Source organism: Tetrao urogallus (assembly GCF_951394365.1).
Source record: "Tetrao urogallus genome assembly, chromosome: 1".
Classification (NCBI taxonomy): Eukaryota; Metazoa; Chordata; class Aves; order Galliformes; family Phasianidae; genus Tetrao; species Tetrao urogallus.
Genome location: NC_136813.1, coordinates 17,727,703 through 17,741,702, shown reverse-complemented (window position 1 = coordinate 17,741,702; position 14,000 = coordinate 17,727,703). Strand labels below are relative to the sequence as shown.

Below are 14,000 nucleotides of genomic sequence, written 5' to 3'. Positions count from 1 at the left end.
GTTCAGCTTGGAGAAAAGAAGGCTATGGGGTGACCTCATTGCAGCCTTTCAGTACCTAAAGGGAGCCTACAAACAGGAGGGGAGTCAACTTTTTGAAAGGGTAGATAACAGCAGGACAAGGGGAAATGGTTTTAAGTTGATGGAGGGAAGATTTAGGTTGGATGTCAGGGGGAAGTTCTTTACAGAGAGAGTAGTGAGGTGCTGGAACAGGCTGCCCAGAGAGGTTGTGGATGCCCCGTCCCCGGGGGTGTTCAAGGCCAGGTTGGATGGGGCCCTGGGCAGCCTGGTCTGGTATTAAATGGGGAGGTCGGTGACCCTGCCTGTGGCAGGGGGGGTTGGAGATTCATGATCCTTGAGGTCCCTTCCAACCTTGGCCATTCTGTGATTCTGTGATTTTGTGAAAAAGAACTTAGAGAAACTTGGAGGAACTCGTATGTTGAACTGTCTTGTCTTTAGATTGTCAAGTCGAGCTGTTCAAACAATACTAGTAGAAATTACCTATCCCAAGGAACTCAAAAACTACGATTAAAAAAAAAAAACAACAGGTGAATTAGTTAAAAGTTTAAGGTCATGAGAAGATCTGTGTCAAAACAAATAGCATGCAGGTTTTTCCTACTCACTGCTTACAAACCTATGTTCCTTCTCTGAACTACACAGCAAAAAAGAAAAGAAAAAAAAGGAGGGGGGGAAATATAAAGCCCTAAGAAGAGATTTGAAAAATTTACAAAATAATGGCCATGCAGATTTGGTCATGGGTGGGGAATTGCTCAGAAATGCTTGGTAAACAAGCAGCAGCCTGAACTTTAGAACCGTCTTTCCTAAAAACCCCATATCCAGAATGCTCAGTGTAACTCCACGTTTATGCCTCAGATTTGATAAGTCCTTTCTTCTTTCATTTTTGCTGTCGCTTCAAGGATTCATTCTAATGTCTGTGAAAGGTAGGTGTACATTGTGCTTTGTTAGATCTCTCATTCTTTGGCACTGTTGACTTCCCAGGCTGAAATACAATCATAAAGAAAGCTTGCAGCCAAGGAACACTTGAGGTGATTTTAATAATCAGCAAATTAATGCATTTTTAATATTACCTTAAACTTCTACTTCAGACAGTTTTTAAGTGTGAGTCATTTCAGTACTTCTAAAGATCACATTAGCTAATTCATTCAGTATTCATTTCATTTGTGGGATGGAGGGGAAACTCAGAACGCATTGTGCTTCATGCCAGTTCTGAAAATATGGTTGCTTATTTAATTGAATTACTCTTTTTTTTTTGTTAATTGTACAGTATGCGTCATTTGAACAGACATGTCTTTTGTGTCTAGAAGATCTTGTCTGTAGCAGTAAAGATGTCTAGGAGGACAGCATGAGATTCACAGGATAATTTCTCTTCTCCAGATGACCCTTGATGTTCTGTCTATGAGTTTCAAGATTTTATGGAGTGGATGCTAAACTTGTGGTGCAAGACCATCTCTTCTAAAAGCGTCCACTGGATTGCAAAAGACAGATTCGTATGCTCTGCTAGGCAATATTAACCACAATACATCAGGCTTTCCTCAGAAAGTGTATGTGAATAGCAAAATATCCTTAGTATGCAAATACTTTGTCATAAAAAGAGAACCTGGCAAAAACCTAAATGAGTTTCCAGTTATTGTGAAATTAGTGCAAGTTTCTGAGAGACTCTTTTAATACCAATCTTGTAATTTTCCTGTTTTGTTATGTCTAAATGAATGCAGATGCAGAGAATCATTGGAAAGGAAGATGATTTGAAAACAGCTGGAGATGAAACCATATTTCAGGTATGAAATAGAGATGCATTTTTCTTAACAAAGGTACTGTCGTATTTCCTGTTGACTTTGTTATTTTTTTGATGTGTATATAAGCATCAATGACTGTTATAATTAATATAAGTGCATTGGATGTCAATTTTGTAACTTGGGAAGAAAAATTATTTTCATTTCTGCATGTCCTGATGAAGTTTATGCAGTTAATTTATTCTACTTCTGTGTAATATAAATACATATATATTAATAACTGTGTAGCCATTATGTAGTTTCTGCAAGGTTCTGTTTTAAAGTAACTTCATTATACTTAACGAAAAATCCAGAAAACCCTGTGTATTGACACATGAGAAAAAATGGCTGCAAACATGAATTGATACCTTGAACTTAATGTAAGTGCTGCTGCTGCAGTAATATCAGCTTATTTTGAGTTGGTTCTTGTCTTATTTTCAGTCAGGATGGAATTACTTTCTTCAGAGTGTTTGGTAGGGTGGTATGTTTTTGATCGAGGAGAAAAACAATGTTGATAATACAGCAATGCTAATAGCTGCTGCTAAGCAGTGCTGTACAGAGCCAAGGCCTTTCACAGTGAAGGGAAACTAAATAATGGCTACACAGCTGAGGGGGAACAGAATTAGGACAGCTGACTTAAACTGGCCAGGTGTTATTCCATGCCATATGGCATCACACAGGAGTTTTGAAGGGGATGAGAGTTATCTGGCTCTCTTCTGCCACTTAGGGAAACCTGGGCATCAGCTGGGGAGTGGTGAGCAATTGCTTGTGTGTCACTTGTTCTTTACATTCATATATATATATACATATATATATATAGTTTTACCTCAACCCCCGAGTGCTACTTTGTTGTTGTTTTTCTTATTCTCTCCCCCTTCACTCTGAGAAGGAGGGGAGTGAGCGTTTGGTGCTGAGCCATCTGTGAGGCAGACCACAACGGTTTGAAATATATTTGCTGTGGTTCAGGTGACAAAGGCAAGCATTGCCTTTGTCAGTTCCACTTCCAAAAAGAAATAGCTTAATTGCGGACCAGAAGAGGAAACAATCTTAGAACGCTGTCTTCAGGCTGGGTTAGAAGGGACTGGGACCATTAGGAAATGGCAAATGCACATCATCAGGGAAAGGAGAAGGTAAATTCCTGCTCCGTTCTGGCTGTTTTTCCCTAAATCTTGCCAGTGTAACCTACCTTCTTTTCTGAGATGAGTGTTTGGCAGCTGTCATCTCTTCAACTTCTTCAGTTCAACTGAAAATTATTTGGCTGAACAACCAACTCTTCAGTCACCAGATTAAAATAGCTACAAGTAATGGGGTTGTCTGCTCCTTCAAACCAATTTCAACTGAGACTTAATTTCTGTAAGAGTGAAAGAAAAATAATCTTCATTCTATCAGATTTCCAGGGAAACTTTGATACAGTTGGACAGATTTGTCTAAAAACACGTAAGTGTAGTAGGAGCTAATTAGGTACCTGAGCCAGAATGTCTCCATTTTGTTGTGCCTCTTCATAATGCTCCATTGCAAAATATCTGAAATTACTGTAACAAAAAAAAAGTTAAAAGCAGTTTCTTAACAAATTATAAATGGATTATAGTGTACTCAAAAGATGAAATAAATACATTTATAGAGTACAAATATCTTGAAATTCTTCTGTTTTCTGTATTTTTACTTGGGAAAATCCAATTTGTCATTTTTATTTTTATTTCCTGTCTCTGTCTCTCTAAGCACAAGTTGATTATAAGCAGTGAATCTAACAGTGCAATGTGGTATCAATTTTCGTATGTTTACTCCCTATTTCTCACAGCTGTGGCACTTACAGTATTATTTTCAATCAAAGCAGGTAAAGCATAAAAATATTTACGTTTACACTGTTCTTCCAAAGCTGGGATGTTGCAGCAGAAGTTTGCTGTTTGGGACAGTTCTTTGCTCCCATACCTTTGTAATTTGCATTCACGTTCACTGCTCTTTCAGAGTAATCCCAGTTTGATTTGTGATACCAGATGAAAAAAGTGTCACTGCCTTATGACCATAAGATTTAAATGGCAGTCTGCAACTTCATTTCACCTCCAGACATGTCGAGGTGTGTTCCCTGCCCAGCAGGCAGGCAGAAGCCCAAGTCAGTCATTTAATGGTGAGATATACCCCTCAATACTCATTGAGAGACTGTGCTAGGAAAAGAAATGGCCTTTTTTTGCTTTGCACCATCTTTGGTCCATGCATCTCTGTTTCTTGGATTGGGAGTCTGAATATGCCACTAACATTCAGAATGTTACCAGTTATGAGTGGCCTTTGACAGGGATTGCAGTGAGCTTGGTTCTCCAAATAAACACATTTCGATTGAGAGATTTTTCTTTTTCCAATATACTGTTGTTATCAACGCGGGAAGGACATCAGAAAAAATTGCCTAGCCTTAACCAGCCCAGTCATTTAGGAGGCTCTTTGCTGATTTTTTCCCATGTGATTTACTTACAGCACAGGCACACATACAGATAGATGCAGGCAGGCTTACAGAACCGTCAACCTGTTTGGTGTATTTTGAAAAAGGTGTTGTCCAGTTAAATGCAGCAGTTGCTTCTTGGTATTGGTTTCCTGAGTTCCTTTAAAAGGTTGCTGTAACAGTGTTATCTGCATCAGCATTGCTGTAGTGAAACCAAAGCGAATGTTTGCTGATATCTGCCCTACAGCTAGAGCAGGGACTTTGTTCCTGGGTCCTTCTATTTAGATTAATGAGTTGTCAGGCAGTTTCAATACCTCCAATTTAATATGCTTTGTGCAATGGATCAACTTAGAATATAAGTTTAGCTATTGCTTGGTGTTCGGGAAGGAATGACAATGCAGAATCTTCTATAATTGTTTTTAAAATTGAATTAATGTGGGGAAATATTACCTGCATTGTTAAATTCCAAATGGTTAAACGTATGCTCCTGAATTCCATAATGAATGCATTTTCACACAAAGAATCTAACTTCTGTGTGCTTTTTGTAAACATTTAACTAGTACTTGGGGACATAGCTATTAATCTCTCTTAAATGGTCTACTTTTATGGTAGCACATGGGTATTTTCCTATTGTTGTGTAGCAATTGTTTTAGCCTGTTTACTTCTCTCTTTTTCTTCTCTTTATTTTCTCCTAAGAGTGGTGAATGACATCAGTTGTCCTCACGTTTGTCACCATGTATGACCTTCAGACATTGCAGCACTGCAGTGCATCTCAGCCCCAGAGACTGGGCAGGCCATCTCATAACTTGTCCATCTGCTTATTAGAATTCCTAAGTAATTTAAAATTTTCTGTCCATAACTTCGAAGTCTGCAAAGCCCTGGGCTCATGATAACTGAGGACTGCCTAAATTGAATGGGTGAAGGTGGTGGTTAACAGCTATGCTTTTATATTGCAGTAACATTCTGTGACAGGGCTACGGTGTATCTATGCAACACATCAAATTTTCAAAGGACACAGCCCAAAACTAAAATTGATGTCCCTCTCCAAACAGCGTCATAAATATTGTCACTTTTTACTTCATATATAGTGCACATTTCTTCTTGAACCATCTTATGCTACGTATATGTTTTGTATTAGCCAAATGACATTGAATTCTGTTGAACAGCTTTGGGATATGTTGAACCCTCGTTGTTTAAAGGAATCCCTCCAGGCAGGTAACCCCCTGAAAAGCCAAGCAGCGCTGCATCAAAATACCAAGCTATTAAAAAACTGCTGGGTCACTGCTTACCTCATAGACAAGGAAAATATTTTATTTTTCCACATGATCTGATGCCATTACATCCTCAAGAGAGATGGAGACACATCCCTTCTGGCACTGGCAGTGTTCCACTAGTCCCATCTTCAGGTGAATGACCTTTAAAGATCCCTTCCAACTCAAATGATTCTGTGATTCTATGATTTTTCTAGACACCTATTATGCAAGTACATTACCTTGGACTTGGATAGTGAAAGTCTCTCCCGCAAGAAATTCATCTGGAAACCTGCTGTGGTCACAGCAGCATTGCTTTCTGTTTTACAGGCATGAGGCAAGGTTACCCCTTTCATCCCTGCTGTGTAACCTCATTCAGCTCTGCTCTCCATGACAGCAACAGGGCCCAAGGAAATGGCATGGAGCTGCGTCGGGAGAGGGCAGCTGGGAGTGAGGGAAAGGGTCTGCACCAGAGGGTGGTGGGCATGGAGCAGCCTGCCCAGGGCTGTGGGCACGGGAATGTTTGGACAGCCTCTCAGACACAGGAACTGGATTTGGGGTGGTGCTGTGCAGAGCTGGGGTCGGACCCCATGATCCTTATGGATCCCAAAAAACAGCAGCGTAGGCTCCACACAAGGGAGGGAGGGCACAGGTCTGGCCCAATACCTACACATCTATCAGCTGTAGCCCTGGCATCAGAGCAGGAAGAATCTAGTATAGTGTTGCTCTGCTTTACATAGTGCACTGGCTTATAAAAGCAATTGGAATAAACCGGAAAATCTGCATGTATGCAGGTCCAGTCGGCATACACACACTGCCTGTCAGGGAGGCAGTGGGATGGTGGGGTGGAGATGCAGGCTTTGCCTCAGAGGCCACATTAACATTAATCGGAATAATGAGCTTCACAGAGCTTAATACCTCCTGAAGGGGTTCCTTGTGACAAATTCTCTGCTTTTTATGGAAATTAATATTTCTGAAGTATGACGTGGCAGGGAGGCAGGACCTGTACCCCTGCAAGGGCTGAGCCCAGCCACACAGAGGCGGCTTCCCCAGCACACCAGACAGGCCCTGTACAGCCAGGCTGGGTGCCCTCAGCCTGCTGGCAGCAAAGCAAGCCAGAACCCACTCTGATTTCTGTCATCGAGCATCTCACACAAGATTGGCTTCCAGATTAGCATAATCTTATTTGGCTGGCAACCATTTTTATTCAGTACCTCCTAAGGAACAGCAGCAGGCTTTGGAGTGAGGTGCTGCAAACTGAAGACATTCAAGAAGTTAGGTCTTCCTCCTTGCTAAGGCACTGATGCTATGGCATAGCCACTCCATGGCATCAGCTGTCATTAACAAACAGCCAACCCACAGATAATGGGAGCATTCACTCCCAAATGCTGAATATAAATTTTCTCATAAGTTAATGTCTGTTATATCTTCTGTACAAAAAGTGAAGTGCACAGCCTTACCTGCCTGTACCAGACCTGGTGTATTCTTGAACCCTGCCAAGTGAGAATCTGAGAAAGCAACGTGTTCAAAACTGCAGTATGGATTTACGTGATTAAAGCTGACGCATCCTAAAATGACGTGTTCATTCTGGAGCCCTCTTCAGGCCATCTGGGCTTTGCCAAAAAAAGGCTGCTTTTGGAGACCTGGATCTCCTAGTCTCACTCGTTTGCCTGCTTTTAGTTGTTCTGGCTGGCTGTACCTGGTGGGATTCATATCGTAATGGCTACGTCTTTAAAAACTGCTTCCTGAAGCTGAGTTGCAGGATATATTCCAACATCTTGGAGCTCTGAGTGACAGAAACCACAGTGCTCTTGAGCCATATTTGAGCAAAGCTGTTAGATTGAAGGCTGGATGGCTTGAGGAAGTGAGGCATGGCCTGAAGAAGTGACTAACTTAGCAACTGAAGAACAAGTAATAGTTCAGAGGAATGGACTGGGAAAAAAAAAAAAATTGCAAGGTTTTAGTCTTAGTTTTAGAAAGATTTTGATCTTCACTAGCAGATAGAAATTAGTGACTCTCCTTTCTTTACCACCTCTTCAACCATTCTCTCACCTTCTATCTTAACAAAAAATTTTTTTTTAATTTTTAAAAAAATTAATCCAAAATGTATATTATTTTTACATTTTCTATGAAAACAAGATATTACACAGCAAATATCATCTCCCAGGATGTAAGTAAGATTAGGAACATACTACAGATTTTAATTGTGATGAATACTTTCATGCCTCAAGCAAATTCTACAATGGAAAGTGGTAAGAATCCAGAGACTGTGAGTCTATTAACATTTCAGATGAGTTTGAAAATCAGTTAGGTACGTTATTCTGAAAATATTGTCTTGCCATGTGATAAGTTTCTCCAGTGGCACTTGTTGCTACTTGCTGCAATGCCAGGTCCTAAATGTGAAAAGCTTGGTGGGAAGTTACAGGATTATGTAGGTTCTATATTAACAGTCTGTGTAACATGAAAAGGAAATACCTGATTGTGTTATCTGATTTCATTTTAAAATGATCTCTTGAATGATCAGTTGATGACATTTTTGAAGGTTTATAAGGTGCTAAAATTACTCCAGGAACATGAGTTTAATGTTTCCAGTATGTACACATCTGTTCCTTAGTTCATATAGACTTGGGCAACATCAGAGGTTGGTCTTTGGGATCCTCTGTCTGAGGCAATGGACCCAGGAGAATGTCTGAGCTCCCCAAATGAGACACGTGTCCATGCCCCATCAACATGCATACATCCAGGTGAGAACATCACCATGCATTCTTCTTTCTGTGACTCATCTTTCTCTAAGGCATGAACCCAAAAAGGTGCTGAAGTGCAACCTGCAAAGGCTGAAGCCACCACACACACCTGAGTACAGTCAATTTAGTTAGTGGCTCTGTAACTGAAAATTACCACTCTGATCCTTTTTGCAGCCACAAGGTTAGGTTACCATTTCTTTCTCATTGCCAAGAGACATTCCAAACCTAAGTTGTTCTACCTAAGCTCGGGATGGTGAGGTGTTGGAAATATTAATAGAGCTCTCATTATCTTCTAACAAACATTTGTCATGTTGTTACTAATTTATGCAGTTCAGCAGCAAAAGCTCCTAATGATTCTGTGGGAAAAAATGAATTATGTACTAGCATGTACTTTAATAGCATTAACTTTAGTAAAAGCATTTCTTTTTCTGCAATTTTACCCTTAAGCTGTAGTTTCTCTGGTCTCCTATTGCATATTCTTGTTTGAAGAAATGTGCTGCTTTGTAGTTTTAAAATACATTTAACTCTAACCAGTGTTTGGACATCTGCCAATTCCACTTTGGAATTTCAGCTGATAAAGAGGGTAGTGAACGAGTAGGTCCGTATTTGTTATAAATCCAGGGATAGGCTTTGTCGTCTTAGATAAGATGAGATGGTATTGTTTGTATGTCTTCATCTGGCTTGTAGCTAGAGGAACCTGAATAGAAGAAAATTATTTTTCTGTTGCAGATTTAGCTTTTAAGAGGTTGTCTTAAACTTTGTTTTTCAGATCGCTTTCAGTGCAACACTGGTTTTAATACAGAGTTGTTAAATTGGAAGTATTAAATTCCATAATCACGAGCTTCGTTTTAAAAATTACATCAGAAATTTATTCCTTGTATTTTTCAAGTGCTCTTTGAACAAGCAAACAAAAAGCAGATTAGAATCTCACTGCAGTGGGAAATGCATTGATTCTTCTCTGTTTCTTCTTAGAAAACTTTGCATTCCAACGCTAATAGTCAGGGGTTGACTTTCAAACAAGCATACACAAGCATTTGACTTTCGACTTTCAAAAAAGCCCGTACGAATGTTTATGCATCAGTCTTCACAGCAATCTGAAGTGTTTAAACTTTAGAAGGATGGACCTCGTGGGTATTTAAATATTCTTTGCCTGCAGTTAAATGATAAAGTTCAATAAGTACAGTTTGCTTGTGTCTTGAAAACTTTTTTTTCTAGATTCACTCATTCATGACTTGCATCACTGACATTTAGTGCATTGTGGTTTGCAGTGGAAATGAGGAATGTTACATTTTAACTATAACATAACTGTGTCCCGTATGCAGTAAGCATGAAACGCAGTGGACTAATGGGACTTGTTATTGATGATGCTGAAAGCTAAATAACCATTAGTATTAAATCTTATGAATAGACTCTTGTCTTTCATCTTACCTCTTCAACCAGATAAAAGACACAGAGGCTATTTAGATGTCATAAGAATAGTTTGTTGAAATCCCTCTGGACTTAAAAAAAAATCTCTCTTCATGTTTCCCAGTGTTTTGTTGCGTTCAAAGAAATGCCAGTACACTGGTGCTGAAAGAAGAAAAGGACAGAAACCCAGCATTATGTGTGGGTTTAGGCTTGTTAAAGATGCTGTTGAGTTGAAATAGCATGCATCGTTTTTCTGCAGAAATCTCTGTATCAGATTTTTAAAAACAGAACATTGAATAGCACTGAAGATTGGCAAGAAGCCTTCCGAGACCAAACTATAATAGAACACTGTGAATGTTTTTGTTTTTCTAGTTCCACTTTGTGAAGTCTCATAAATGTTCTTAAATGACCGTAACAAACTAGAAATGCCTAAGAACTTTCTTTTACAGAGATGTTACATTTATGTAAAGCCTCAGTTCACCTAAAGGTAAAGCCTTGCAACACTTTAACTAGCAACCTTTTCCATTCTAATAATAAACTGTAACAGAGGTGGTTGTAAATTGTACTCAACTTTCATACAGAATATTTAGGAGCAGGATGTACATACACTGTTACCAGCTGATGTGGAAGAAATATTCAGCTTGGAGATTCTTGTGTGGTAGCTTTGGGAACAGTAATTTAATTACAAGCATCTCTTGTGAAATTGTACTTCCCATAAATACTTCCAGATTTGCAGTGAGTAGATAGCAATAATCATCAGGGATTTTTTTGTTTGTTTTATAGGAAGCCGAATTGGAAAGCTGTGGTGTTAATACCATGCTGCTGGTGCATTTCTTTGGAAAAGAAGGAAAGGAAAAACTTCGCTATTCTGAGTTTTTCAGGTATTTTTGCAGCCAGTCCTGTTTGTCACACCTCTGCTCTGCATTAACACTGGTATTAGACTGACCCTATGCTGAGTTGGTTCAGAAAGTTAAACGGATAACCAGGTAGAAGACCATTTGTGGTTTTACATGATTGAAGTTCTGGTGTAGCTCCTTGGACCTATTGTCTGCAGGGAAATCGTGCTCAATTTTCTGCATCCTACCCTGGTGAACTCAAAAGCAGCAAAAGGGCTGGAGGTCACGAGGGTTGAGATTACCATTCTTGGCAGCTGTGCGCTGCCAACACACAGCATACTGTAAGACAGTATGATTCATGAGTATTGTTTTAGAACAGTGCTAATCAATTAAACTTTACTGAATTGAGATGTTCCCCATTACAACTGTCGTGTTACAATACAGGAAACATTTCTGCTTGCTTCGAATTCCAACTTCTGTTGAAATTTCAGCGGTGCCTTTTTTCACCCTTTGAACTATTGCACTAGGGCAGTGCAGATAGTTTGTGGCACTTGTGCAGGTACGTAAAATTGAGCCAGATGGTAAACAGGATCAGACTGAAGCTGTGGTGCGTAACCAAGTAGTCACTACTGCTGGAAAAGCATTGCTTGTAAGTCTGTTTCACTGCAAGCTTGAAAAATCAGAAGCTCAAATGAAGTTCTAAGACTGGAGTCATTCAGTGCACGCGTTACACGTGTCAGAAAAATGCTCTAATCCCTGTCCACATTACAGCATGAAGCTCTGCTGTGGTTGATTTCAACTTCAAAATCCAACTGGTATCAGGTGTTTGTGTTTTCACTGAAGGGTTCTTTCTTCCAGTGTTCCTTTAAATCAGTCATGACGACCATCAGTGACACAGCATCAACATTTAACTGGTTAAAACTCTCTGTTACTTGGGAGATCAATTTCTACTTTTAGTATGAAGCCAGGACACATCTCGTTACGTGAATGTTGGGCCGGAAGCCAAATGCACACTTTGAAATAAATGGAAGTTAAATGCCTGTACATCTCTGTGATTCTTGATTTGCATTTTGAACACAACATCAAGAGAAGATTATCTATATTAGTATTACTTCTTCTTCAAAAATAATTGGACATTTACAGACTGTGGAAACAAATTGGGATAATTGTTTACTTGAATTTTTGTTCAGAATCAGGGGGAATCTGTGCCAGCCCCCTTAAAAAATGGATGTTGTTTCAGTCAGTAAAGGTTTGAGGGAAGCCAGACTGAAAAAGGAAGACAATTTTCTTAACTCTAAAGAGCGTTCCACTCTACTGGCTCGAGTACATACCAGTCTTCAAATAAACAGCCTTTCTCTTTTGAAGACCTCCTACTCAATAGGAATCTGAGTAAAATAAGTTTAAGATGCCAGCAGCTCCCTTCTATATAAATAGCATAGATTCTCTCAATGAAACAAAAGGCAGAGAACACCAGTAAAAGGTTGTGTTTGCATATACAGTGTAAACTGAAATGCCTTGGCTTTTAGATAAAATCCCACGCTGACCCAATGAGGCATGACATTGATGAAGTTATGTACCGAGTACGATCAGAACGTATGGGTTAAAGACCTTTGCCTACCACACAGATAGAAGCCTGTAATCAAAATCAAACTCCCACATCTTGCTCTTAAAATCTGTGGGATAAGTGTAAGGTTTAATGCAGGTAATTTTTCAACAGTGGCAGTTATTTTTCGTAGAGTTGGAATGAGCCTCTTTATCACTGTGTAGACACTCCATCTCAGTTGCAACATGACAGTGAAGTTTGTTTAACACACAGAAAGGTGAATAAAAGAATCTGTGTCTTTTTAACCTGTGTGAAGATATCACTTTTCACATGATTTTATTTGCAAGTAAATCAAGCACATCACTTCTAGGTTCCTATTGTTCAGAGAAAATGTGATTTCTATCTGATGGCCTCTCATAACATTTTACCTTACGCGGGCAGCTATTGTTGGCTGTTTGATCAAAGTGCCACGCTGTTTTTACAAGAGATGACTGATGAGCTGTACAGACATAGATCATTGTCAAAAGAAGAAAAGAATGGTGGTAAATGCTTTTATCGTTTTCCAGGTTGCTGCCTAGAAAGCTTTTCCATTGATCAGTGTAGTACCTAGCGGAACGTAGAGGTGATTAGATTTGATTAGGACACACTAAAACTTGTCACATTAGTTAAATACACAGATATTACTGCATTACAGAGCCACACAGGCTTGAAACTTTAAAAAAAAAAAAAAAAAAAAAAAAAAAAAAGGAATGCCTTCTTAGTGAAATTTCACTTTACTTGTATGGGAATTCAGAAATCTGAGACTGATGTTCTCACCTCATTACTTACAGATATTTTCCTCATGCTTCTACTTTGCAGTTGGGCTGACTTAAAAATCTTTTTGGAAGTGCAGCCATCTGTATCTGCACCAATGATGTCCGACCCTTTTAGTCTGAAACCCAAACACTTTGAAAATGTCAGACAACCACAGTATCAGGGCACTTCATTTGCCTTGTTCTCCTTTGCATTCAGATGACACAAAGAAAATGGAAACTGTCTGTGTCTCTTGAGTCAGTGTGAAGCTGAAGTAAGCCAGTCCTTGTGCCTCCTCCCTTCCTACAGCCCCAAACACAGGAGGCAAATGGGTTATAGAGAGGGAACGTGGTTAATCATTCTATTCTCCATCTCCCTGCAGCTGCTGTATGTATAGGGGTCTCCTTGTGTGTATTCCCTACCTATGATTTCTGAAGAAATCAGACTGCTTTTTACTGGACAAGAACAAGACCATGAAACAATATCAGATCATTCCTCAGCTTATTCTTGTTCTGTTGTGAAAGCAGAAGTAAAGAAGTAATCCACAAATAGTAAGAATCCATGTAGAAGCAATTCCATATATATTTTATGACACCAGTTAAGCTCTTTCTCACTATTGTACAGAACATAGTCAAAACAGCAACCAAAGCTGCTCCTTTCCATCCTCCATGGTGGGATTTCCACTTCTGCAGCTTCTGCTGGAACCACATACAAGTTGAGGAGGCTGTCAAGGCAGCGCATCCTCCTGTGCCATTCACGTAGTAACAGGATGGTCTCAGAGCTCTTAAGGCGTGACCCAAGGAACACGTGTGCAGCCCCAGACTGCTGCACAATTTCTTGCCAGTTGTCTTGTCCTTAACATCACCATTCACATCTTCAAAACAGTTTTTTTTCACTGGCAAAAGGTAGGAAACATTAATCGAATTTATTTTGTAGAGTGCTTATGTAAATCACTATCAGAAGTGGTGGCAAAGCCAGGTGCAATTGGAATGTTTATTGTCCTGTGTCAGTTTAAGAAGATATAAAACAACACACAACAAGCTCATTATATGTGTGTATATACGCATATAATATACACATATAGATATAACAAAGAAAGGTAAATTAAATACAAGAAGCTGTAACTCAGAAATGTGAACAAATTTCTGTCTCAGGTGACCACCACTTCGTTTTTACAACAATATCATCTTCTAATACCTGCCCTCATCTT

General features: G+C 39.4%; 1 protein-coding gene across 1 annotated transcript in view; it reads left to right on the top strand.

Annotated features, from left to right (window-relative positions):
* The window catches only part of MICU2 (mitochondrial calcium uptake 2), a gene marked incomplete at both ends in the record, with an annotated part of 131,759 nt that overhangs the window by 110,291 nt on the left and 7,468 nt on the right, over positions 1-14,000 (top strand). The window contains 2 exons of the mRNA XM_079542769.1: positions 1,731-1,793; positions 10,403-10,500. Of these exons, the coding sequence (XP_079398895.1) occupies positions 1,731-1,793; positions 10,403-10,500 (161 nt within the window). The remainder of the gene's footprint in view (positions 1-1,730; positions 1,794-10,402; positions 10,501-14,000) is intronic.